Source organism: Micromesistius poutassou (genome assembly GCF_964030765.1).
Source record: "Micromesistius poutassou genome assembly, chromosome: 23".
NCBI classification, from domain to species: Eukaryota; Metazoa; Chordata; class Actinopteri; order Gadiformes; family Gadidae; genus Micromesistius; species Micromesistius poutassou.
The window spans coordinates 6993927-7021740 of NC_140293.1; the positions used below are offsets into that span (position 1 = coordinate 6993927).

Sequence of the window (27814 nt, forward strand, 5' to 3'; positions counted from 1 at the left end):
AAACAAATTTCACATTTGACACAACTTCAACAATTGTATTTATATTAATTATAATTGTGTGTGCTGAAGGTTGTTCTATCTTCTTATCTTTTTTTTTTTTTTTTTTTACAAAGCATGGATTACAATAAATAATAAAATATTAACATACAATGAATGCACAGGAACAACACTATAAATGCTATCGGAAATAAAACAAAATACATGGATGGACAGGCCCCACTTTAACATCCAATCTTTTAACATCCATTGTGAGACCAGGAATTGTACTCAACTGCAAACAAAGTACACAGATGCTGGGAATACAGTTCGTGCTAAATGTGATTTTGACCGTGAGTAAAATCCATAGCACATTAACTCTAATTCAGAATGTACTTCATTGGCAGTGTAGAAATCCATACCAGAGTCAGTCCAGGCTGACTAGTGAGGCACTGCATGAAAAGCTGGTAAAGATACCATCTAGAGGACAGCTCATGTAGTTGCAGTATCTTAAGGACTATTCTAAATTCTAAATTAGAGTTCAAATGTTTCACTCTAAAATTCCCAGTTGGCACCTTGAAATTAAAAAATATTTTCCAATTTTCCAAAAATAATATAAATACATCATACTAATCATATTTAGGTCCATGACATAGGTAAGAAAATGTCTCTGGTTCTCTACGGGCAATAACTCTTCATATCCACTAGGGGCAGCATAGCGTGTACTGGGCCGGTATGGGGGACTTTAACTTTGACACCGCCGCGGTCTTCCTTCCTCTTCCGGTTACCAACATAGCAGGTATGGGTCGTTATCTTTACTCCTATAAATGAACCACTGAAATCCAACGTAATCCGTCCCACAAAATACATATATCGTCTTGTTCAGTGTTGTATACGACTGCAAAACAAGGTTGGGTGCCATATATATCAATATCGTCTTCCGATGTGTTTGTAAAGTACATGTTTTAACCCCGGTTCTCTGCTCCGCGAAAGCGGCGCTTGCGACGCGTTTGTCAAAGTTTCGCGCTGCGGGAGCCCATTTCACCCTTAAGCTATGTATTCTTCAATACCGGCTGTATTAGTGCTCGGTGTGAAAATAGGTTGAGTAAATGTGAAAGTTGACCGGCTAGTGTGATACTAGGTCTGTTGTGTTGCATACATGGTACCCGTGGAGCGCGTCCCCCACTCTCGTGTGGAGGCTGCGTGGGTTACCGTGGTTCTCCATTGACCGTAATGTTGTTGTGATCTCAGGTTCAACATGGTCCAACGCCTGACCTACCGTCGTAGGTTGTCCTACAACACTGCCTCCAACAAGACCAGACTGTGAGTACCACCTCCATACCTCCGTCCGTGGTGCACCCATCGCATCTCCACATTGGGGCCCCCCATCCATCCTGGTGCCTTCAAGGCGTCTTCTGAATCTGTTTGACCTGTGACGTGTATTGATTTGGTGGCTCTGTATGTGCCGTCCTGCAGGTCCCGGACACCTGGTAACCGCGTTGTGTACCTGTACACCAAGAAAGTCGGCAAAGCCCCCAAGTCGGCATGCGGCATCTCCCCAGGAAGACTGCGCGGAGTAAGTCCCATACACACACGCTGAGACGACTGGGGAAGTTCATTACATCCATGTTATACAGGCGCATCGTTGGAACATGTTGATATTGCTCATTCATTGCATGTTGTACCCTAAACTGAGTATAGTATTTCCATACTTTCCTCTGGATGTTGCAGAGGAACTGATTACAACTTGACATCACACAGAACTCAATTTCCACCCTTATTTAGATTCAGTAAATTTATCAGATGCTTTTATACAAAGCAACATGAAATAAGTACATTTGTCAGAAGAAAGAGAAACGACAATATCTGTTGGTGCCAAGCACTAACCATCACTAGGTTAACCCATTCCTGTATACAACAAAGATGGCTAGGATAAGACGCTACACAATGCTGAGTACTATTTTTAAGTGCCAGGATGTACAACATACAATATGTGCATATATTAAGTGCCATGTAAAGCACATGTGTACTGCACATGTTCTTCATCAGACCAACACTGCTGAGATGGTTGGGTTAGTTATGTTGTTTCTGACCTAAGCTGATGCTTGGATTCTACGTTTGTAGCCACGCCTTTTCTATAAAGTCCAGGATAATAATATGATCATGGAACAAGAGGCCTTGTGTGGTGGTGCGTGTACTTGAACCCTTCATTTGATGTCCTGCATCAGGGACATTTATTACGCACCCAGTGATATAGGGATTCCTGGAGGGCTAGTTTTGTGTAATTCTTCATGACTGATTAGGGCGCACATCTCCTGTTTGAATCCTAGTTGTTGGAAAAGTTATGTGCTAAGAAAACCACAAGGACATGATGTGATTTGTAATTCAGTATGAGTTCAGTATGTTTTCCTGCATTATGTTTTGAGAACACTGAACTTTAGGCTTTGTGACAAGTTGAAATTTCAATGTTTTGTTATTGGTACTTGACAAGATGTCTGGCTCTAGTGAATTCAGACATATTAATCTTCAGTACAGCAAGCAGATGTTGGTGGTCAGTCATTTCATCCTATAATACAATATGGGCAGGCTTAATGTTGTCCAAATGGCAAGTTTCAAAGTATCTTGGCAGTATTCATGTAAACTAAATAGAAATGGTTAACAATAAAATAACTGCAATCTGCGCTGCAAATACTCAACATCAGCAAACCTCAAATTCTCAAAGCGATTGCATCCAATCAGGCAATGTACAAATACAAGAAACTGTTTCTAATCTGATGTATTTTCTGTTTTGTAGATCCGTGCTGTTAGACCTCAGGTTCTTATGAGGCTCTCAAAGACGAAGAAGCACGTCAGCAGAGCATACGGTGGCTCCATGTGCGCCAAGTCTGTCCGTGACAGGTAGGACTCGTCAGCACGTCCTTCATACAGACACCAGAGCCCAGCCTATCACAGATTTAACCGTATTGGCGTATGTGTTTGCCGATATGAAAAATGAATGTTTATTAACGTAACCACTTACTGTGGTGGTTGAACCTCTAAACAGAGGTTCATGAACATGAGAATATGTTGCGTAGGCCAGAAGCCTTGCTGGAGGGTGAGCAGGAAATCCCGAGGACCTGCTCTACCCCAATATACTACAATATATGGGGTATTGCCCCCTATATCCAGTATCATTCAGGCTCTAAAGAATACTTCATAACTGCCTTGAGCCTCATGGATGTGTTGGTAGTTGTGCGTGTTCCTAATGTGATTTTAATGTTTTCTTGTGCATTAGGATCAAGCGTGCATTCCTGATTGAGGAGCAGAAGATCGTCGTCAAGGTGCTCAAGGCACAGGCACAGAGCCAGAAGGCCAAGTAGATGTATTTGTATTGCTTCAATAAAATAAATGGGGGAAAAATGATTTGTGTTTTTAGACTTTTCTTTCATTCTTGGAACGTTTGGTGATCAGTTGAAGGCTGCATTCAAAGTCTGTCATTTGAATCATATTCTGCCAACCTTTCTCCCCATATATTCAATCACTATATAAATTGTTTATTTTGGTACTAATATAATTTGGACCATCAACAAAAACATTAAACTGATTCTGTAGTCATACATTTTAATATTGGGTGACTTGGATAATTAAAAATGGTTACTGAAGTTGACGACTTACACTAACTAGGGGTTGAACACAAGCATTATATTTCTATTAGGCCTGAAGAATAAACTAGTATATGCGTCTGGGTTGCACTAAACACTATCCACCCACATGGTTTCTAATGTCTTGGTATGAACTCTGAAGGACAGAAATTCTGGGCCTCGATTAACCATTGCTGTAGCCCAGGTCCTAAATGTATCAACATGTTCAGTATCTTAGTAGGCATGACAGACTGGAGCAAGTCAATAACTTCGATCTCTACTAACTTATGTTCTTGTAGAGCTGATGCTTGTATGAATATCATTCAAATGTGATGCTGATCCATTGAATTAGCATCTCACACATGCATAACGTGAAATAAAGGTGCCTCATATATGAGAACATCATTGCCCTTTATACCAGTCGCATTAACAGACGTATACAGACTGAACAAATTAAAGGTAGGAATGATATTGACGTACTATTTACACATACATGATATCATTTGTCAATTAAATAATTTACATGAATAATGTTTAACCCGGCTGTTTTCACGAGTCGCATGAATAAAGCGTCATCGCTTCCTGTCATTACATGCGTAGAAAATACAGGTATGAATGATATCAACGTACTATTTACCTATATATGATATAAAATTTCATAAAATCAATAATTTACATGAATTTTAAACCCATAGTAATATAGTAATATATCGGTTAAAGGCTACACGGAAAAGCGGTCTGTTTACACGCGAGTCGCAGGCATAAAGCGTCATCGCTTTCTGTCCTTACGTATGAAAGAAAGTAAAAGCATGAATGGTATGAATATACTATATTCATGTAAAAATATATAATATAATGTATTTCGTAAAATAAATACATTTCAAAATATACATTTATATACATGCATTTAGTATAATATATCAGTTTGACGCTAAACCGGAAAAGGGTGCAGCGCTTCTGGTCCACGTCAGCACGGCCGCTGCAAAGCCGATTCATCACAGCCAGCAGCTCATCATCACACTGGACTGATACCACACATAACGATGGAGACGCTATACGGTTTACCCTTCGCCGTGCTGGAATGCCCCAACATCAAGCTGAAGAAGCCGTCATGGCTGCACATGCCGTCCGCCATGACGGTCTACGCCATCGTCATTGTGTCATACTTTCTCATCACTGGAGGTGAATGATATGCGCATGCTAAGCTAACGCTCACACACACACGCACACAGATGTTTGTGTCCATTCATTAAACCTTTTGGATGAAGGAGCGTGCATGTTTAAGTGCAAGAGATGGTTATACGTGACGCCATGGCTGTAGATCAGGATTAGTCAGTTTCATTGGTGGTATGTGTATTTGAAGGCTCAATCTGTGTTGCCAACACAGTGTGCACAAAATTGTGTGACGTTGACTTGCATGCACACTGCACAGGTTCTAATTCATAGTCTTGATTTTCTAAGATTCATATCGTCATCTTTGTAGACCTAGCCCAAGGAAAACGGCACCCACTTCCTTGCATCACGTCATCAAAATGCCCTGTCTGCAGCTCGTTCTGATTGGGTCCTGAACAGCTTTCTATAAGTGTGTGTGTGTGTGTGTGTTTTGTCACCTTCCCCTGCAGGCATCATATATGACGTCATCGTGGAGCCCCCAAGTGTTGGTTCCATGACCGACGAGCACGGCCACCAGCGGCCGGTGGCCTTCCTGGCATATCGGTAGGGGACACACACACACACACACACACACACACACACACACACACACACACACACACACACACACACACACACACACACACACACACACCTCCACCATGTACACACACACACACACACACACACACACACACACACACACACACACACACACACACACCTCCACCATGTACACACACACACACACACACACACACACACACACCTCCACCATGTACACACACACACACACACACACACACACACCTCCACCATGTACACACACACACACACACACACCTCCACCATGTATACACACACACACACACACACACCTCCACCATGTACACCATGTACACACACACACACACACACCTCCACCATGTACACACACACACACACACACACACCTCCACCATGTACACATACACACACACACACCTCCACCATGTACACACACACACACACCTCCACCATGTACACACACACACCTCCACCACGCACACACACACACACACACACACCGCCACCTCCACACACACCCACACCTCCACCACGCACACACACACACGCTCATGTTCACCTGCACCCTCACGTCCACAGGGTGTCCGCGCATCCTTGAAAAGTCTTAAAAAGTCTTAAATTCATGTTTCTAAATTTAAGGCCTTAAAAAGTCTTAAATTCGTTAAAAATGTCATATGCTGGTCTTAAATACTGTAACTCAAGGTCTTAAATTTGTCGGGGCAAGACTATTTATTTATTTATTTTTCTCGCGGGACTTTTCGGGAAGGACACGTAGAGAGGCTTCTTTCTTGCTAGATACTTGGTCAGAAACATGCCGTTAAACTGCACTTGTACTTACAGCTTTTGAACCAGAGAGCACTGAGTATCACTTTATGTTCAATAAACAGACAAAAAGTCAACTTGAAATTTTTGTCTTGAGTCTCATTGAGTGACACACATGCTATGCTTGGGTTGTAATACAGCGGTATCCCCCCCCACCATCGCGTGCTTTAGGTCTTAAATTTCATTCAAGGTGGTATTAAAAAGTCTTAAATTTGACTTGCTGAAACCTGCAGATACCCTCACGTCCAACCCCCACACCCACCTCGCCCACATGCCAGGCTCCTGGTCAAACAGAGCCCCCCTGCGTGTCCTTTGCCGTGGTGATTCATTGTGTGTGTGTGTGGTGGTCTTTTTGCGCAGCGTGAACGGCCAGTACATCATGGAGGGCCTGGCCTCCAGCTTCCTCTTCACCATGGGGGGCCTGGGCTTCATCATCCTGGACCGCTCCAACGCGCCCAACATCCCCAAGCTGAACCGCTTCCTGCTGCTCTTCATCGGCTTCGTCAGCGTCCTGCTCAGCTTCTTCATGGCCCGCGTCTTCATGCGCATGAAGCTGCCGTGAGTAACCCCCGCCGCGTTTGTCTCGTGTGTTTGTGTTTGTCTCGTGCGTTTGTGTTTGTCTTGTGTGTTTGTCTTGTGTGTTTGTGTTTGTCTTGTGTGTTTGTCTTTGTCTTTTGTGTTTGTCTTGTGTGTTTGTCTTTGGCTTATGTGTTTGTGTTTGTCTTGTGTGTCTGTGTTTGTCTTGTGTGTTTGTCTTTGTCTTGTGTGTTTGTCTTTGTCTGTCTTTGTCTTGTGGTTATGCGTTTGTCTTTGTATTGTGTGTTTGTCTTGTGTGTCTGTCTTTGTCTTGTGTGTCATTTTTTGTTGCAATGATGCATTCTCTGTCGTTATACAGCCTAATGTGGGCATGCTGCATATTTGGAATAATTACGATTTTAGAAATGGTTACATTTTTATTATCTTTGCAACATCATAAGCATATGTTTAAGTATGTAGTTCATGTCTTTTTAGGGCAAGTTTATCTTTTGGCCCTTCTGTACACTCTAGTCGAAACAAGGAGACCAATGCACTCAAGCTTTATAATAATCAAATAATGATTCTGCTGGTGAAATAGTGAGCCTCCCTTTTTGTTGACTTTCCAGTGGTTACCTCATGGGTTAAAGGCGCCAAACCCACCAGCACAGGCCGTGAGGGGCAGAGAAGACGGTCAAATGGAGGAGTATTGTCTCGTTGGGCTCCCAAAGGTTACTTCTCCACTTTGAATGGACTTTCATGGGTTCACAACACATTAAGTGAAAGCAAGCACTGACCTAGAACTGCTATATTAATGTTCTGTCCAAGCAGTGTCTTCCCAGTTGTTCAATTTGCAATTGATTTGAAAATAAAACATACCCACACACTCAAAATAAAAGATGTATCACTTTTGCTGTATTCTCGCAGTAATTTACACACAAATACACGCATACATATACACAATCCCAATGCATTGCACACAAAGCCAAATGAATATGTGTACCTTTTTCAATAATTGCAATGGAAACAACACTATAAATTAGCTTCTTTCAATGTTAAAAAAGTAATTTTGGAAGCAGAAGAATTGTTGTATGTTTTTTGTAAACGCATCTGAAAGGCCTTTGCCCCGACACCTTTTGTGATTTATTTTTTGTATTGGAGGAAAATAAACAATGTTTCCTCAGTCTTGCTGTGCTTCTTCAGTCCTCCTCAGCCAATGATGTTTTCATTTTACTGAAGATGATGAGCAGCACTGCCCCCTCCCTGATAAGGAAGTCTGGCAATAGCCTGGCACAGGCACAGGTCAAAGGTCAACCCTGAGAGACAACCACACTGGCTGGGAGGAGCAGAGCATGCTGGGAGATGGAGTACAGAGAGCTGTGTCTTTGTAAAAACCATAGTGATTGTGTAGTTTTCGCAGCAGAGAGGGACGGTGGTTAACGGCCCTGGTTCAATTCCTGGTGAGAGCGGGTTCCACACTCTTATTTGAATAGAAATGTCAAGTTTGAATTCTGATCAGATTATTGGCGCAGTGGTGCAAAATGCATAATCCTTTATAAATGATTATTGAGATGATAAAATTACTTAAAATGTGTTTTGTAATTCTTTATACCTAATATGGCTGCAGTTCATGATTTGTTCAGCTTGCTAGAAAGCAATTGTTAAGGGGGTGATATTACCACCAGGTGACGGTGTGATTGGCCATGACGAGTCACACGCACCTGGTGGCATAATGGCACCACTTTATGTGTTTTGTTTGAGATCATCTTAAAGGTGCCATGACATGCCTCCAGGTGTGGTGTGATTAGCCGTTACAAGCCGTTTTGGAAATCTGTCCCTTATGACCTCATAAGGGGCAGAAAGTGGGCGTGTCCACCTAGATGTGTGCTGGATAGATCAGTCTATCCGCCTACCCAGTGGACTGTAGCAAACGTTGCTCATCTATCCGTCACACATCTAGGTGGACACGCACACCTGTGATGTGTTAAGGAGCTGATTTCCAAAACGGCTTGCTAATCACACCACACCTGGTGGCATTTCATGGCACCTTTAAGGACTATGCCTTACTAAGCATTTAAAGATCTCATATAAAATCTTGAAAAGCCTTAAGTACTCCCATCAATCTATTTGTATTCTGTAAATTTGTATTACATTACATATATTTTGTCATTTATCCAAAAACACATAAGTTCATAAATTCATTCAACATGAAGATACGACCCAAAAAGTGCAAGACTTATGCAAGTACAAACACTGGAGCCCAGGGGCCTCATGTACAAAGCTTGCTTACGCACAAAAAAGCTGCGTAAGCAACTTCTCACGCTAACGTTCAGATGTAGAAAGACTGACTTGACGTGAGAAAGTGCGGTTCTCCAGGCAAATTAAATGCCTGGCTTACGCACATTTCTTTTTTTTTTTTTCCATAAATGATTTTATTGAATTTTCTTTTTTATGCAAACATACAAACATTTACAACCCCCACCCACCCCACACCCCAAACAATCCTTGGACAACGGAAATTACATTAAAAAAAAAGAAACACATGAGTATTTCACCTTAATATAGACAATGCTGATCATATACTGTACATCACATATACACACATTCATACAAACCTTAAAAGGAGTAGCCTACCTTGTTTAGCTTGGTTACCAAACGGACAGGGTTATTACTTAGCCATCGGGAAGCGATTTAAGCATATTGAAGTGAGAGATGAAGGGGCGCCACCTACAATCAAATTTCTTCAAAGAACCTCTCAGAGAATATTAAATTTTTTCAAGTTTGATAAAGAACATAACATCACTCAACCAGGAAGATGACAGGGGAGGCTTGGGAGACTTCCACTCAAAAAGTATTCTTCTCCGAGCTAAGAGAGAAGAGAATGCAATAACATCTGCTTGAGGTCTAGAGTAGGCAGAAGGCACAAGGGGAACCCCAAAAATGGCTGTCAAAGTAGGCCTACATGGCTGAAGATTTAGATGCAGGACGTCGGACAGTGTTTTGAAGACAGAACATCAAAAATTGTTCAGTCTTGGACAGAAAAAAAACATATGACTATGGTCAGCCGGGGCAAAGCCACACCGGTTGCAGCTATTGTCTACGTCAGGGTATATCTCTGCCCATTTGGCTTTAGAAAAGTGGATTCTATGGAGTACCTTAAACTGTATGAGCCCAAGGCGAGCACAGGATGATGTTGAGCTCATTCTATCGATTGCCTTAACCCACCAGTGCTTACGCACATTTCTGCTGCATTTTGTCAGTTGGCGGCACATAGAGGCAATGCAGCGCAACAACATTAGGCCTACTCGATCACGAGTCATGATGAAGTAGGCTAATATTGCAATATGAGTAGTTCAAAGTGGATTTGAACGTCGGGATGTGTGATCTTAAATGCACTTCAATCATGCGTTATTGTTGTCGAGACGCATAATGTGACACTGTTGTTGATATTAGGCTAAACGTAAACAGACCCATACAAATATATTGTTACTATTGGAGTTAAAAGGAAATTAAAAGGAAGCCCCAGCAATATTATTTTCATTGATGACTTGTTTATTGAACGTTACATATTTCAGGACCACGCATGACGTCGCTAATGGATCTCTCTTCACGCATTTGTCGTCTGATTCTTGACTGCAATATTATTATTTGATGTTGCGTGGATTAAGAACAAGCCATTGCTACTTAAATTCAATCTATCAATGAACCAGTCGGTCGATTTCGAATTATGTACATATTATTGACACCTTGGGTGAATGGGAACAACCGTCCGCATGCATACCAGCTGCCACCCTTTGCTCAAATAGGGCGAGCTCCCCGACTCCGCCCCGCTGCCCGTCTGACCCACGCTTCTCCGGTGGGCAGACAACTTTATTTTTATGTCCACCGTGATGTCCGACCACTTTTTTTTAATGTCAGCCACAGTTCGGCTTTCCGCCCCAACCTCATTGACCGACTTGGCAACGTTTTCCCACGCCAGTTTATTGCTTTTGGTGCTGATTCCGGAGGAAAGAGAGCCTACAACCTTCAACCACATAATTCATTGTTTGAATCTAATGTAAAATATCCTTCTGGCAATCTCCAGCTCTGTCTGAGGTCCACCTGAGGTCCTGAGTTCGAGTCATGTAATAATGTTCTTTGAATTTCCAACCAATTAAGCCTCAATGCCTTGGTGGTGGAGTGCTATCTATTAAGAACGATAGATCTAGATCTATATAGGCTTAATGGGACAGTCACACAGTAACTCATTTAATGTTCGAGGTACAAAAAAGTAGCAAGACCCTTATAGTCCTAACACCCCCCCCCCCCCCCCCCCCAACCCGTATGAAGGGGGGGTTCTGCTGAAATTTGGGGGTCCTCCGACAAGACGCCGACCAGAACAATTTTGGCGGTTATACTTGAGTTTACCATTCACATGATATTGAAATAAGATGGATCATCGGCAGGACTTGAACCCTGGCGCTGAGCGAGTACCAGAACCAACAGAGTGTACGGAAGCTCACTAAGAACCGTGTGAGCGAGGACTCAAATCTGCGCCTACAGAGAGTTAACCAACAACCCTAACCACTGCCACCAAGTCTCCAACTATAAAATTCTCGGAGGTCATACTTGACTTGACCATTCACATGATAGAGACCTAAGAGGCTTCAATTAAAGAAAATCTGCGGGACTTGAACCCCTGGCTGCAGAGCAGAAGCCAACCACTCACTCCGCTTCCCTACGGAGGTCGAGACAATGAATTGCTCTGAGATTATATATGACAACACAATAGCCATGATAGCAGTACATGAATGTGTGCCTTTTCTGGCACACATTCATTTAATTTGGTACAAACCAGTTTCCGGGTGTCTGGGAAATCACACCCTAAAGTGGTTGTATCTTTCTGTATCTGATCTATGTGCATTTGTGTTATATACGGTATAAATAAAATTGCGCCACCAAGACATTGAGCATAACTTAGTCAAAGCTTTAATTGACATTACATTGAACGACGTTGTTTCTAAATTTAATATTCACTTGACAGGAGAGTGCAGTGGGAGAGTCTTGAACCCATACCTCCCAAAGTCTAAATCACTTGCTCTCACATCTGCACCACTAAGACACTTGCTATAAAGCCTAACATAATAATAATTCCCATTACTTCACATGACATTGATTGAAAAATGATATTTGGTTACCAATGAGAACGTTTGCTACCTTACCACCTAGAATCCAGCTCTCAAAAATGACTTCCCCACTACAGTTCACCTGTAATTGAACCCATGCTTCAGGACTAATGAGCAACAGCTCTCTTGAACAGCCGAGACAGCTGCTATGAGCTGACATTATATTGCTATGTTTCTATTATTACATTTACAAGGAGACAGCCCAATGAGGAGATTTAAGTAACCCTCATCTCGCTATATTTTCTCTCCTCCCCTCCTCTTCATTTGTTCCCTCCTCCTTACCCAATCCATTTTTCTCTCCTCCCTCTCCCCTCCTCTCCATCTTTCTCTCCTCCCTCTCCCCTCCTCTCCATCTTTCTCTCCTCCCTCTCCATATTTCTCTCCTCCCTCTCCCCTCCTCTCCATATTTTCTCACCTCCCTCTCCCCTCCTCTCGTCTCCATATTTTCTCTCCTCCCTCTCCCCTCCTCTTCCTTTAAGCTGTCCAAAAAAAAAGGGAAACTCTTTTAGCTTTTATGTCAATTTATTAAGAATCAAACAAGGTTTGACAAAAATGACATATTGTTACATACGTATTATTAAAAGATACCTTTTCTGTTGGTCAGACAAACAGAAAACTGTTTGTCTGATAAAACAGCATATATGGAGCTCTATAATAGATTTATATATTGGACAGCAAACCACAGCACCAATCAGCCATGCATAGAATTATAAAAGTGAATCTTATATTACATTAAAAAAATCTCACATGATCCCTTCACACATATGATGAAGCACAATTAGTCTTTTTAACATCAGTGTCCTTTTCAAAACGCTTTCAAGTTCAGCTCAAGCTCCAATCAATTGCATAGAATCAGCAACCACCAAGGAAAGCATCCAGTACGACAAACGATGATGAGTGATGATGAGTAAATTAATTTAATCTGTGAGCTCATAAAACCACACATTGTTAAAGCTAACATTATTACCTCATTGGACCTGACACAGTATCAGAATTAACACCGGTTCTGACTGGTTTCTGCTCCCACACAGAGTGGTCGATACAACACTGTGAACGTTAAATGGTCTGATAAAACCCTACAGCCGTGACTTCTTTACTAGCCGTCCTTACCAATATATACTATAGCCTTTCCTTTGTCCTACGCTTCACGAACCACCACCAGAGCGTCTGTTACCACGTATCTCTGAATAAACCACGTGTTGAACCTTCACCACTCTTCCAGTCGTACCCCCAGGAACCCCGACACCAGAGGCCAGCATCGAAACCAGCACAACCAGTGACCGGCTGTGTTACGATCGGTTGTGCTTGGTATGGGTTTCCTCGCCCTGGATTCCATTTTCCTCAGGAAGCTGTGAGGAACAAACAAAGATAGAAACATCTTCACCGCTGAGAATACAATTTAGCTCTGGGAGTGAGAAGATTTGTAGGGAGTTGAAGTTGAAGTTTATTTATTTCACAAAGGGACAAAGTATATTGATGAACATTAAAAAAAAAAAAAAGGTAGATGGTCCCTAAATAAATTACAAATAAAACAAATCAGAGTAAAACATCATAATATACATAATAGACAGGGTTAACAGATCAGCGGCAGCAGACAAATTATTGTAAATTATGCCAGCTAGTGACAACAGGTTTGATTTTCCAGAAGCCATTTTTTAAGATGTTTGGAAAAAGAGGTGAGAGTTGGTAGTTTGCATATTGCACTTGTTATGGAGATCCAGGTATTGATTGCTCTATAGTTGTTGACAAAGATTCACTTCTCAGTTTGTTTTGCACGTTAATTACCTAACAGGTGATTACTCACTACTTATACTAGTAATTTGGCTCCAAACATCAGCAACATTTATTGTGTGAAAACCCATTAGAGCTTTCTATTAATGAACTTTAATTTCTTCTTTTGTTTATACTAATCCAACCAAATACTACTAGAGGGAAAATAATATTGTGTTTCTTGTATTGGCTGTTAGCAGGTAGTGAATTTGTCTCTTCAGCAGATCCCAACACCTGGATAATTACTAGTCTCTCCAGACCAGCCTACCTTGCTCTTGCTCGTCCCGTTTTCCAGATGTTCTTGACTGGGCATGTGCATGTTCAACGCTGTCTCGATTTCTGGGAACAGGAGAAGACAAAGACAGCCGTTACACACGAGGACCCTGTGCCTTTCATCTTTATTTATTTCACTTTGAATGAAACTAAATTGAAAATGTAACTTTTTAATTGATTGTTTATGTTGAGGGTTAGGACTGCGCACAATTCAAAGTAATTGCGCCAGGGATGGCTAGCAGCCCGTCTACATTGTCGATCTGTTTAACGTTGTCATGACAATACATATACGTAAAACACATCAGTGTGAAATAAATACACTCAGTATAATAATCAAACACAAGGTGCTCTTCAGTGGGGACACTTTGTGCCGACTCTCGCCAACGCCTGGGTCTGTTCCCAGGGCTCCGCTCGGCGGCTGCTCTACCTGAGAGGATGAGGTGGAGCTTCTCCACCACGCGCTCCGCGTCCTCCCGAGTGAAGCACATGGGGGGCTTGAACTTCAGGACGTTCCTGTGGGGGCCGTCGGCGCTCAGCAGGATGTGCTCCTCCTTCAGTCTGACCGGGGCTCAAGGTTAGCATGGTTGTCCCTCACCTCTCTCCCCTTCCATCTCCTCTCCTCTCCTCTCTCCTCCTCCTCCTCACCTAGCGGCCCTTTCTCTCCTCCCCTCTCCTCTTTTCCCTTCACCCTTTCTCCTGCTCTCTCCCTACAATCCCCCCCCCTCTCTCTCTTCCCCTCTCCTGGTCTCTACACCTCCCCTTCTCACCTCTCCCTCCCCTACACCCCTTCTCCCCTGTCCTCCCTACTCTTCTCGCCCTCACACTCTGCTCTCCCCCGACCATGTCCCTTATGCTCTCCCCTCTCATTCTCCCTCTGTCGTCCTCCTCCCTTAATGTCTCCTCCCTCCCTGCTCCTCCCCCCCCCCCCCCCCCCTCCCCCCTCAGCCCTTACTTGTAAATGACCTCCTGGGCCTCCGCGGTGGCGGGAGTGAGCTTCACCCGGTCCCTCACCAACTCCACGCCCACAAACAGGCCGGGGCCCCTGGGACACACACACACACACACACACACACACACACACACACACACACACACACACACACACACACACACACACACACACACACACACACACACACACACACACACACTTAACCTTTCCGTGCCTTTCATTGTTTTCATTCTGCACGTTGAAAGCACTTTGTTAACAGTGTTGTGATATTATAGTTTGGTATGACTGTTATGCAGTCATACTTTCCACTAGGGGGAGCTCTAAGTAAGAAGGGCTGTTAAAAGGTGTGGTGTGTTTCTCTCTCATCCCGTTGGGGACACAATATCCACTGGTCTGTGGTAACATGTGCGACTGACAAGAGCTATACCTGTGTGTGAGAGGAGGTGCTCACATCAGAACTCATCTATGCCCGGATGTGGAGAGGACGCTGGCGCTGCTCTGTTCGCCGCTTCTCCCTGGTCATTGCAGTCATTTACCGTCCCCCTAAGCCCGACCCTGCCTTTCCCTCTGATCTATCTGCATTCCTTACCCAGCTCTGTGCAATATCTCCATCGGTTCTCCTCCTGGGCGACTTCAACATTCATGTTGACTCCTCTGACTGCAAACCCGCAACCAAACTTCTGGAAATCCTCTCATTCTTCAACATCACCCAACACATCGATTTTCCAACCCATAACAAAGGCCACACACTGGATCTGGTCTGTTCCACTGGCATCACTATCAGTCACCTGGCCAGTAACAACCTCCACATCTCCGACCATCTGGCCATTACTTTTCAAACTCACACTCCCTCCCCCCATGAGAAGCAAAAACGCACCATCACTTTCCGCAACCTCAAGTCCATCAACCCATCCTCTCTCTCCACATGTCTTTCTGAGTCCATCTCTAAACTCACCATCACCCACAACAACTCCCCTGACAACCTGGTTAACTGCTATAACTCATCACTCTCATCCTGCCTTGACCAGCTTGCACCTGTTCAGTCTAAATTGGTCTCATTCTCCCACTCTGCCCCATGGTACACTGACGAACTTCGCCATCTCAAATCCAAGCGATGCCAACTGGAACGGCTTGCCAACAAAACAGGTCTTACTGTCCACCAGGAAATCTACAAACAACACCTCCAGCTATACAAAGACACCCTGAACACCCGCTCCTCCTACTACTCAGGAATCATCCAATCTGGCAGCAGCAATCCAAGAACCCTCTTCAACACCATTAACACACTCCTCAAGCCAATGGACACCATCTCACACTCCTTCTCAGTTGAAAAATGCAATAACAATCCACAGCCAGTTGACCACCGACCCCGCTCCACATCCTAAACCTAATCCCCCCTTAACAACCGGTCAATCCTTCTCCACATTTGCTACCATCACCTCCTCTGACCTCTCCTCCACAGTCTCAACCATGAAATAATCTACCTGCAACCTGGACCCGCTCCCCACCACACTTCTAAAGGCCTGTCTCCCCACTCTCTCCACCCTCATCACTACCACTGTAAACTCCTCTCTATCCTCCGGCCATGTCCCCTCCTCCCTAAAGCTTGCATCAGTCACCCCCGTACTAAAGAAACCTGGCCTGGATCCCGATTCCCCCAACAACTACCGCCCCATCTCCAATCTATCTTTTCTGTCAAAAATTCTGGAACGTGTTGTTGCCAAACAACTCATCACCTACCTAGACACCAACGACCTCTTCGAACTCTTCCAATCTGGTTTCCGCTCCAAACACAGTACAGAAACTGCCCTCCTCAAAGTGACCAATGACCTTCTGCTATCCTCTGATACTGGCTCCCTCAATATCCTCATCCTCCTTGACCTCAGTGCTGCCTTTGACACGATCAATCACTCCATTCTCATCTCCCGTCTCCAATCCACCCTTGGCATCACTGGAACCGCCCTCTCCTGGCTCAGATCCTATCTCTCAGACAGACATCAATTCATCGCCATCAACAACTGTCAATCAGCCACTACTCCTCTTATCCACGGTGTCCCCCAGGGTTCTGTGCTTGGTCCACTCCTCTTCATTCTGTACATGCTTCCACTTGGTCAGATCCTCCGTCACCATGGACTCTGGTTCCACTGTTACGCTGACGACACACAGCTCTACCTCCCCTCCAAAACCATCAGTCCCTCCACCCTCTCAACCCTCTCCAACTGTTTGACTGACATCAAGACCTGGATGCAAAATAGCTTTCTCAAACTCAACTCCAACAAATCCGAAGTCCTCATCATTGGTCCTGACTCCCTCAACCACTCCACTCAGAACTTCACCCTTAACATTGACAGCTCCACCATCACCCCCTCCACCAAAATCCGCAACCTTGGAATTATCCTGGACCCCACTCTCTCCTTCCTCCCCCATGTTAACCATATTACCAAAACCGCCTTTTTCCACCTCCGAAACATCGCCCGCCTCCGCCCCAACCTGTCAACTACCGCTGCTGAGACACTCATCCATGCTTTCATTTCATCCAGGCTCGACTATTGCAATAGTCTTCTCTATGGCGCCACCACCATAGTCCTCAATAAACTTGAACATGTCCAGAACTCAGCTGCACGCCTCCTCACTCGTACCCGCTCCAGAGAACACATCGCACCTGTCCTCCGTGAACTCCATTGGCTTCCAATTAAACACAGAATTAACTTCAAAATCTTACTCATCACCTACAAGGCCCTCAACAGCCTAGCCCCCCCCTACCTTGTCGACCTCCTCCATCACCACGCCCCCTCCCGATCCCTCAGGTCCATCTCTGCCAACCTGCTGCAAGTCCCCCGGACTAAGCGCCGGACTTGAGGTGATCGGGCCTTCTCAGTTGCTGCCCCCACCCTTTGGAATTCACTCCCCTCCCACATCAAAGCCTCCCCAACCCTCTCTTCTTTCAAATCTACACTCAAAACACACCTTTTTACACTAGCCTTCCCCACCTAACTCCCACCTTATTCTTCATGTTTAACCTCTGTTTTGCTTTTAAATCCTAGTCTGTCTTAATACAGATCTGTTGCTTAGTTTTGATAGGGCAAATATGTAAAGCGCCTTAGAGTACCATAGTACTCTATAGTACGCTACCACAAAGTGGCAGCGTTGTTATTTCTAGTAGAGGTTACCACACTACCACGCTAGCTTAGAGGTTAATGGAACAAACGCAGTGTATGCTTGTGTTTGTGGGTGTGTGTGCAGGGCTAGAGTGTGCGCCTGCGTAGCCCACCCACCTGACGTCCCCCACCAGGGGGTGTGTCTCCTTCAGCCCCCCCAGCAGCCGGCTCAGGTGGGCCCCCACCCGCAGGGCGTTCCCCTGTAGGTCCTCATTCTGGATGACGTCCAGCACGGCCAGGCCGATGGCGCAGGACACCGGGTTCCCGCCGAACTGAGGGGAGACCAGGTTGGGGGGGGGGGGGGGGGGGGGCGGGTTACAACCAGACCAACTGGGGTGGTCTGTGGTCCGCTGGGGGAACCGGAGACTGAGACTCCAGCACGGCACCGTATCGTTTACATGAAGCCGGTCCGAGACGGTCTGACCTGAACCGGTTTGAGACGGGTCTGACCTGAACCGGTTTGAGACGGGTCTGACCTGAACCGGTTTGAGACGGGTCTGACCTGAACCAGTTTCAGATGTTTCAGCAGCTTCTGTTCAACAGGTTCCTGAAGATGTTTATCTTTAACTTCAGGAATGGGTGTGATGTATTTCTTTTTCAGGTGACTTCAACTGTAATCACCAGGGAGTAAATGGGCTTTCTTCCACATTCAGCTTTTTTCTAATCCTTTGCAACGACACACAGTCTGCAACACACACAGTCTGCAACAACACACACAGTCTGCAACAACACACACAGTCTGCAATACACACAGTCTGCAACAACACACAGTCTGCAACAACACACACATTATGCAACAACACAGACTGCAACACACACAGTCTGCAACACACACAGTCTGCAACAACACACAGTCTGCAACACAAACAGTCTGCAGAAACACACACATTATGCAACAGCACACAGTCTGCAACAACACACAGTCTGCAACACACACACACAGTCTGCAACAACACACAGTCTGCAACAACACAGTCTGCAACAACACACACAGTCTGCAACAACACAGTCTGGAACACACACAGTCTGCAACACACAGTCTGCAACAACACACACATTATGCAACACACAGTCTGCAACAACACACACATTATGCAACACACAGTCTGCAACACGCACAGTCTGCAACACACACAGTCTGCAACAACACACACAGTCTGCAACAACACACACAGTCTGCAACAACACACAGTCTGCAACAACACACAGTCTGCAACAACACACACATTATGCAACACACAGTCTGCAACAACACACAGTCTGCAACAACACAGTCTGCAACAACACACACATTATGCAACACACACAGTCTTCTGCTACTCCCTACCGTGTTGAAGTACTGCCTACCGTGTTGAAGTACTCAGTACTACCCACCGTGTTGAAGTACTGCCTACCGTGTTGAAGTACTGCATGCCGGAGTCCATGAAGGCCTGGGCCACCTCACGGCTGGTCACCACGCAGGACATGGGGTGTCCGTTCCCGATGGGCTTCCCCATGGTGACGATGTCGGGCTCAAAGTCGTCCCCCTGCAGCTGGAAGCCCCAGAAGTGGCTCCCCACGCGGCCAAAGCCCACCTGCACCTCGTCCGCGATCACCACCCCCCCTGCCCGCCGCACGTGACTGGAGGAGAGGGGGCGGGTGTAGGGGACGGAGGTGTGCAGAGACACACACATACACACACACACACACACACACACACACACACACACACACACACACACACACACACACACACACGGACAGGCACACACACAGACACAGACACAGACACACACGAAAGCCATACATACCCATGCACATGTTAACGACAGGCCGCGTCATATATGGCTGTGAATACACATGCATGGAAGTGTTTGCTGAACATACGCAGAGTAAACGCATGCATGTAGACACACAGGGACGCAAACGCTGTCACCCCCTAATAACCCCACGGCAATCAACACACACACACACACACACTCAAACACAGCCAGTTAGTCAGCCTGCACACACACACAGGCAGTCGAACCACATCAAACCAACTGTCTGCTCTCCATCTGCATGCTGGCCATGTGTGAGTAAGGAATGAACCACAACGTTGTCCCGGACTTGATTATTCCGCTGATACCGCAGTGACCAACAGTGATTAGATAATAGTTACTATATGTGTATCTGTAGCATTATTTTTTTAATCATCTTGAATTAAAACCTTCTCCAGTGGTAAAGCAGCTTAGGTACAAGAGTTGAACCGGCGTCGGGTTCTGCTGCGTTCAGACCCAGAATCCGTCGGGGGGGGGGGGTGAAATCATAACAATCTCAGGCGTCAGGCGTAACCACGGCGACACGCGCACCACACGCTCCACATGAATGAGGTGAGTGGGGGGCTGGGTGGGACGGGGTTACGGGGGTACGGGGGGTACGGGGGGGGCGGTGGGTACATACGCTGCCACTTTCTGGAAGTAGCCGACAGGGGGAACGACCTGCCCCCCGCAGCTCTGCAGCGACTCGGCGATAAAGGCAGCGATCTGCACAGAAGAAGAGACGGTCAGAGCGCGCGCCAAGGCCCCACGGGCGCCCGGGCAGCGCCGTGGCGCGGGGGGGGCGGGGTCTTGCGTCGCCGTCAACGCAGGAGACGGATCTTCGGACTGTAAAGGAGGGAGGCGTCGGGTGGAGAAAGGACGAGGGGGGTGAACTTGGGAAAATGGCGTTTCCGCGTGTGCCGTATATCACGGCGCATTGACGGCACTGCAGAGAGAGGCAAAGCACTAGTCTGAGGTCGTACGTCAAAATGTCCACTTTACCTTCTCCGTCGGTCTAGATGGACATGTGCTTTTAAAAGAAAAGGTAGTTTCCAGAGCCCTTCCCTAGGTAGACATTAGCTTTGGGTCGTTTTCTGTGCCTTGAGTCGGGGTCTAGAACACAAGGTTAAAAGGTGGCCCTGTTACAAAGGGTTCCAGATCAGTACTGGGGCCGTGTGGGGGGAGAATGGGGGAGGGAGGGAGGGAGGGGGGGGGAGAGGGGTCCTCATTCTGAACCTGAAAAAGAAAAGTGGAAAGAGGGGGAAAAAAGAGGACAAAAGGAAAGGAGAATCAAAACGACGCAATAACACGTGTGGAAAATGAAGCGTGAACTCATGCATCAACGGAGAGTAGACTTCACAACGCTCTCTTGATTAAATCATTTATCACAATTAATGGATACAAAAAACGACTTCAACAATTGAACTCACTTATAGTGGCAGCTAATTAAGACACACACATTGGTTCTTAATTCCTTCAAAGCCCTCAGGAAATACCAGAGCTCCACGCACGGTCACACGCTCTGTGACATCCATGTTCCGTTTGAAGAACCGCAGGACAGAAGACAAATGAACCCACTTTAACTTCCACATGGGCACGGCCCGCTCTGATTCTGCACAGCAAACAAGAACGAACTCCCTCTTCATGTTAGGCTAGCCCCTTCAGTGCCCCTTTTCAAATCCCTCCTAAAAACTCATTTCTTTTCTCTTGCATTTAACTCCATATAAGTTTCATTACTGTCAGTGCCCTTTTTTAGTGCTTTAAATTGTTATTTGTGTGTTTAAAACTAGATAGTTGATTTGTACAGCACTTTGGTCAACTGTTGTTGTTTAAAAGGGCTCTAAAAAAATAACTTGATTTAACTTGACTTGACTTGATGACCCAGAGAATAAACCCCTCCACCAGACCAGACCAAACGATACCAGAACACGCATCCTACCTTGCCCCCTCTCTTGTGCGCTCTGTTGATGATGTCTCTGACCTCGTCAGAGTAGGCTAGGGCGGGGTCGGGGTGGTCCGCTCTGAACTTTCCCCGGTACACATCTGGGCTCGGGGCCTGGGGGGGAGGGGGGGAGGGGGGGTGTAAACATGTGGAAAGATTATTACAAGTTATATGACTAGTTCATGATAAGCATGAATGAGCCTGGGAACAAGACGAATCTGCAAACTCAATCACAACCGTTAATCTAACAGGGGGTTTGATACGATGACTGCACAGTGGAGCGCCCAATGGGAGCTCTGTGGAGGCTTTTACATACACAACCAAGATGTTTTGTCGCTCTGGTTGGTTGTAGGTCTTCAGTGGTTGAAGGTTAACACAAACCATGTTGAGACACAGCTCAGAAATCTAAAGAATCCCGGTTATGCATGATTAGCTTTGGGGCTCCAAACATCATTCTGTGTGTTGGTTCTGAGCCTGAAATACTTCTTTCTTAAAAAAAACCAAGACACTATGAATAACGAGTTGAGCTGTCTTCTTTTGATTTGTTAAACATCGGTGAAAGGTATTGTGTCAGGACAATACCCTTCCTAGGAGGAATGCAGCGGTCATCGGAGACCTGTTCTGCGCGTGCAGGGGTTCCTTACCGTCTTTCGTGGATAAACACTAATGAAATATGCACAGATCTGCCCCTTGGCGTGTAACGTTAGAGCTAGCGGCTCCTCGGGCACTTGTATCAGACTACACCAGCGCTAGCACAGAGCGTAGCTGAATGATGGATGGGATTACCTCGATCTGGCGGCTCACAATGCCACTGTAGGTCTACGGCTTGTTCAAAATGAATTCACAGTCTTCAAAACCGTAGCTGATTGAATTTCAAATACTCACAATGCAAAACTTAATTTTTGTCGATTTGTGTCAAATCTATATTCGATTTTTGAGAAAGTTTTTGCTGTTCAGTAATAACATGTGGCTATGCTGTAAAGATATAAAGAAAGTGTCAAGTACAATAAACAATATTATCTTATCAGGACATGACATCAGTGTTATGTGATCTGAAACACACACACACGCGCACACACACACGCACACGCACACACACACAAGGCGCGTGTGTGTCTAAGCACACAGCGACCTGTCAGAACTCCCCTCCACCGGTTGAGTCATGGTGTTGTGAGGGCTGCTGCGAGCCGACTCACCACGTGCACAGACTGTTTGTGCTCCGAGTCAGACAGCTGGTGGAACTTGTAGGGGCTGATGTCGATGAGGGAGGAGACGTGGCCGTGGTAGGCACTGCACACACCGCACAGGGAAACCACGGAGAAGCACAGGAGAACGACACACTCAGCATATCGCACTAATGACAGTGTCAGAGGGCACCCCCCCCGACGTGTGTGTGTGTGTGTGTGCGTGTGCGTGCGCGTGCGTGTGCGTGTGCGTGTGCGTGAGGGACCGGCGATGAGCCATGAAACGTAATGATAGTGGATAAACAGACACATGCTGCTCACCTCACTCTAACAGATGGTTATATGAGGCTATACACGGATAACACCGGTGGCGTGTGTGTGTCACGTTTGAGGTGGCCGGAACGTGTTGTTCTATCTGCGACCATGCCACTTATGCGCACACGGGTCAATTATTTCAACGTGTGTGTGTGTGTGTGTGTGTGTGCGTGCGTCCACACACGGCCTGTACTCACTTGTCCAGCGTGATGACGTCGCGGTGGCCCGTGAACTGCCAGGCCAGTCGCAGTGCCAGGTCGTTGGCCTCAGAGCTGAGGGGTCCAAAGGGTGACGCCGCGTTACTCAGTGACCACAGAACACACAGAGGGCAGCCCAGGCCGTCTCCCCGTCCCACCCCGCACCGGGCGCTGCCTCTACGCTGCAACGCATGGCGACACTGACGGACCCCCCGGGGGGGCGGCGGTAATGATTCATGGGACGACGCAGACGTGGTTAAGCGTTATCATGACATGAAGTTCAGGTTTACGCTGCCCGAGCGTGGGACTGGTGGTGAACCACAGGGCACAAGCACGTTAACAACGCCTTTATTACTGTCGTATGTACGTGGTTATGATCTACGGCTCCGTCATGAGTGAGCAGCATAGGGAATTCAACCCTTAACCCCTAACCGTCACTTGAGCACAGGTGTGTCTCTACCGGGTTACTAAAGTGAAGGACAGGAGCCAACATTCCCAGGCTGAGAAAACCTGAAATGAGCCTCGCATCCCTTTCTAGTGTCTACTGCAACGTGATGTCCGGTTTCTGACTTCCCCCGAGCTGTGTATGTCATTTAACGGGGTAGGATAATAATGACAACCGTTTTGACAACTCATTTGACAAAGCAATAATCCGATAAACGAAACGGAAGTCCCTCTGTTGAAAGTCCCTCCCTCCTTTCCGCCACTCAAACCGGGTAACTGTAAGTCCCGCCCTCCCCATCGCCTCTCAAACCGCGTAACCAGAAGTAGGCCTGGGCGATATGGCTGAAAGACACATCACGATGTAACTTGATCATATTGATCGATATCGATCGAACTATTGACAATTTTAATGACCTAAAAAGACTAGGAATTACCATGCTGGATTTAAACACTTCTGTTTAACACTTTAACACGAAAAACGAAAAACACTCAAATATTGTAAATAAGTGTGGAACTGTGTTTGTGTAACAAACCCAGCTGCTAGATTTGGTGGTCCGGTCTCTTATCGATATATACTGAACATGTTTTATATTGATATTGATCAAAAGTATATCACAACATGATCATTGATTGTTTTATTGCCCAGGCCTAACCAGAAGTCCCGCCCCTTGCTTGCCAGGCGTTTCCTCCTGAGACGGGCCGCCCGGGGACCTACCCGGAGTTGACGAAGTAGCAGACGGACAGCTTGTCGGGCAGCGTGGCCTGCAGCCGCTGGGCGTACAGCACCAGGTTGTCGTGGAGGAAGCGGGAGTTGGTGTTCAACAGTTCCATCTGTTGGGTTCCCGCCCGCACCACCGCGGGGTGGCTGTGGCCCACTGCAAAAAACAATTCATTCAAAATAATATTTAAAGATCATTTCTATTTTCTATTGTTCTTCATGGGCATAGTGATTGGTCAGTTAGCCGATCAAATTCAAAGGTTGAAAGGCTCATAGGGCCGCCATTAGACGTGTTTGCTGAATTCAAATGAAAAATAATAAAAAGTACAAAGATGCACCAGGCATAATCCGTTAACATTTGCAAAAATCAATGGCATATGATCAGTTGTAATGTACATATTGATTGCAACAAATCGATTTGTTGTTATGATACAGTATATAACAACAAATAATATTTTCGAATATGAATGCAATTATGATCAGGCCTATGCATCATACTATATGTAAATGCAGATATGGAAGTGTATATTCATGTATGTATGGATATATGTATATATATGTGTGTGTGTGGGCATATGATTGTGTGTGTGTTTCTGTCTGTCTGCCTGTGCGTGTATGTGTCCGTGGGTGCGCGTGTGTGTGGGTGCGTGTGTGCATGCGTGCGTGCGTGCGTGCGTGCGTGCGTGCGTTCACCGTGGGCCACGTTGTTGATGCAGTCCAGGTACTGCTGGCCGTTGTGGTCGTACATGTACTGTCCTCTGGCCCGCACGATCTTCAGGGGGTCCTGACTGAAGAACAGCTTACAGGACGGCCTGAGGGGGGGGGGGTCAACAGGACCAGAGGGGGGGGGGGGGGTCATGATCGCCCATGTTTCACTGTTGCCCCTTGAGTGAATGAGTCCACAATATCTGCGTACTTAATGTATGTTTTGTATGTGTGTAACAGTGGGACTCCCACGTATGGGAATATGGACATACATGTTCAGGTTTTAGTGAAGGAAAACATGAGAACATAGCACGATAGCATCGTTCTGCTCCACCTGGCATGGAATCAACTGGCCCAGCTGTGCTGCCACTTCAAACGACACGACATGATGTTGACGTCAGGGTCAGTTTGCAGTCCCCTCCATGGAGTTCCCCATTCAGGAAAATAAAAAGTCCTCCCTGTACTATCAGGTAGTAATAAATACTATGGCCCTCAGTTTATGACTTTAGGGTCATAAACTGAGAATAGATGCACTTCAACAGCGCACTTTATGTGATCATACTGTGTATGGACTGGACTCTATGTATGGACTGGACTGTCTGATTCCTCATAACTCTTTATGACTTTAATAATGGACTTATAAGATGATCAAATGCATTCTGTGTCTTATGTATTTTTTTAATCTAAGCACTGCTATAAGGAAAAGCACTTTTTAACGATTGCACTACTGGTTAGATGTTAAACTGCATTTCGTTGTACTGGTTGTCCTTACTTAAGCAATGATAATAAAGTTGAATCTAGCCTTGAAGCACGCCTTATATTCTCATGAATAGGGCTTGCTTAGCATCACTCCCATGTGGCCGTGGCCGTGCATGGCAATAAATCCCATTACCAACTTTTATATTAACATTCTGATGATCAACTTGATTCTAGTGGTCGACTGCGCTGCAGTTGACCATAGGAATGATGATGTGATGTAAGACGCAAAAATACAGATCACAATGACGTGCGTGACGCAACTCTTCCACCAGCGAGGTGACAAGAACAACAATATCCACCAAAGAGACACTTTCTCACCCAATGAACTTCTTCCTCAGGTCCATGGTTTGCTTTTTGTCCAAACATTCCGTCGCCATTGTTTTCTGTGTTTTGATTGGTTCCCACTAATGAGGCTTAATAACTCAATTAACTCCGGGATCCGACCGTGTCTCGTCGCGCGCTCCGAGGGGTCCAGGCTGCGTTTCGAGGCGTCTACCGGTGTCCCGCGCGCCTCCCCCTCCTCCCCCTTATACGGTCTGGTGTCTCGCGCGAACGAAGGAACACACACGCATACATACGCGCGCCTGCGCGTATGTATGCGTGTGTGACGCATACATGGTACACAAACAGGTACACACCTGTTCTGTCGCTCGCACACACACGCACGCGCACACGACTACGGACATTCGCACGCACACACACACGTGTGCCTGCGCACGCATAAACACACATACATGTGCCTGCGCACACACTGATACTCGAACACACCTATTTGAAACTGGTTCTATCGTTTGCTCGCGCGTGCACACACACGCACGGACATGCGCGCACCCACGCACAGCCGTGACGTGCAATGTAGATTAATTAATATTCGCCTTCGTCCCCCCCCCGAAAAAAATAATGCGTGGTCTGGAATATATTGGAAAGACTGTTTATTTGGCTCCAACGGTACAGTCATGATATGTCCTCTAAAAACCTATGAACAATAAGATCTGTGATGACATTTCAGTCAAGTGTGTAAAATGAAATAATACTATACAGAACAACAGAACAAAATGAACAAAACAGCAGCATTACTTCATTTTCTTAAGCAAAAATCAACAAGAAAGAAAGAAAGAAAGTGTGGATACTGGATGGTCACTTCAGGGGTGGATTCGGAGTTCGTACCTTGAGCTCAATACGGCTGTTTCATTATTTAATAACCGTTCAGTGTCTCCATGGGTTTGGCTAGAAGTACATCTGCATGAATAGTCTTCAATAACAGGAATATGGCTGAAAAGACATCAACCCTAAAACATTTCAACTTGTTTGAGTACAAAAAAAACAAGTCAATTCACAATCAATCCACCGATTGGTGTATATCAGAAATAGATACGGCATACAATTTGTTACATTTTTTATTTTCCTTCATGCCTTTAAATAACGCTAAATATCTATTTTCTTGCCGAAATTAAAGTGGACAAAGAAAATAAAAGAACGAGCGTTTGCAGACCACGTGACCGACAGGACCGTGCGTCCTCCGTGCGTAAAGATGACCGTGCGCTCTCCGTGCGTAATGACAGTTAGCTGCACGCGCTGAAGATACAGCACACAACCGCACTGCATCACTCCGACCCATGAACGGAAATCAACCAAACATTATTCAAATGATTGCAAAAGTCTCAAGAAATACAACATTGACACATTAATAGAGAGACTATATTCGAGGCAAAAGTAAATCAATCCAATAGTGTACATCAACGACCCATATTTACATTTTGCATTATTGTTTTTTTTCTTTGCTAACGGTAAATATCTTTATTTT

At 45.6% G+C, this 27814-nt stretch overlaps 3 protein-coding genes across 3 annotated transcripts; 2 read left to right on the forward strand and 1 right to left on the reverse strand.

The window, feature by feature from the left end:
• Positions 1 to 744: 744 nt before the first annotated feature.
• Positions 745 to 3378, forward strand: rpl34 (ribosomal protein L34). Its single transcript, XM_084487019.1, has 5 exons — positions 745 to 775; positions 1228 to 1299; positions 1453 to 1552; positions 2771 to 2874; positions 3251 to 3378. Exons 2-5 carry the CDS (start codon positions 1235 to 1237, stop codon positions 3333 to 3335), a joined length of 354 nt encoding a protein of 117 aa, XP_084343145.1. The 5' UTR covers positions 745 to 775; positions 1228 to 1234; the 3' UTR covers positions 3336 to 3378.
• Positions 3379 to 4562: 1184 nt separating this feature from the next.
• On the forward strand, positions 4563 to 7833 carry ostc (oligosaccharyltransferase complex subunit). The gene is made up of 4 exons (XM_084487161.1): positions 4563 to 4778; positions 5219 to 5312; positions 6498 to 6695; positions 7280 to 7833. The coding sequence occupies exons 1-4, from the start codon at positions 4640 to 4642 to the stop codon at positions 7296 to 7298; spliced, it is 450 nt and encodes a 149-aa protein (XP_084343287.1). The 5' UTR covers positions 4563 to 4639; the 3' UTR covers positions 7299 to 7833.
• Positions 7834 to 12318: 4485 nt separating this feature from the next.
• On the reverse strand, positions 12319 to 26594 carry etnppl (ethanolamine-phosphate phospho-lyase). The gene is made up of 13 exons (XM_084487384.1): positions 26329 to 26594; positions 25240 to 25358; positions 24544 to 24703; positions 23385 to 23459; positions 22885 to 22978; positions 21686 to 21802; positions 20390 to 20472; positions 19363 to 19588; positions 18086 to 18240; positions 14811 to 14900; positions 14286 to 14416; positions 13854 to 13924; positions 12319 to 13164 (listed from the first exon to the last, which is right to left on the reverse strand). The coding sequence occupies exons 1-13, from the start codon at positions 26385 to 26387 to the stop codon at positions 13105 to 13107; spliced, it is 1440 nt and encodes a 479-aa protein (XP_084343510.1). The 5' UTR covers positions 26388 to 26594; the 3' UTR covers positions 12319 to 13104.
• Positions 26595 to 27814: the final 1220 nt, after the last annotated feature.

Bases quoted from the DNA above. Each gene is read 5' to 3' on its own strand.
- etnppl (XM_084487384.1), bottom strand. From the start codon at position 26,387: ATGGCGACGGAATGTTTGGACAAAAAGCAAACCATGGACCTGAGGAAG. The intron at 22,979-23,384 runs GTGAGTACAGGC...CGGTGTGTGCAG, and splicing joins GACGTCATCACGCTGGACAA to TGCCTACCACGGCCACGTCT. The intron at 19,589-20,389 runs GTATGTACCCAC...CCTCTCCTCCAG, and splicing joins TACTTCCAGAAAGTGGCAGC to TCACGTGCGGCGGGCAGGGG.
- ostc (XM_084487161.1), top strand. From the start codon at position 4,640: ATGGAGACGCTATACGGTTTACCCTTCGCCGTGCTGGAATGCCCCAAC. The intron at 4,779-5,218 runs GTGAATGATATG...CTTCCCCTGCAG, and splicing joins ATACTTTCTCATCACTGGAG to GCATCATATATGACGTCATC. The intron at 5,313-6,497 runs GTAGGGGACACA...CTTTTTGCGCAG, and splicing joins GTGGCCTTCCTGGCATATCG to CGTGAACGGCCAGTACATCA.
- rpl34 (XM_084487019.1), top strand. From the start codon at position 1,235: ATGGTCCAACGCCTGACCTACCGTCGTAGGTTGTCCTACAACACTGCC. The intron at 1,300-1,452 runs GTGAGTACCACC...GCCGTCCTGCAG, and splicing joins GCCTCCAACAAGACCAGACT to GTCCCGGACACCTGGTAACC. The intron at 1,553-2,770 runs GTAAGTCCCATA...TCTGTTTTGTAG, and splicing joins CCCCAGGAAGACTGCGCGGA to ATCCGTGCTGTTAGACCTCA.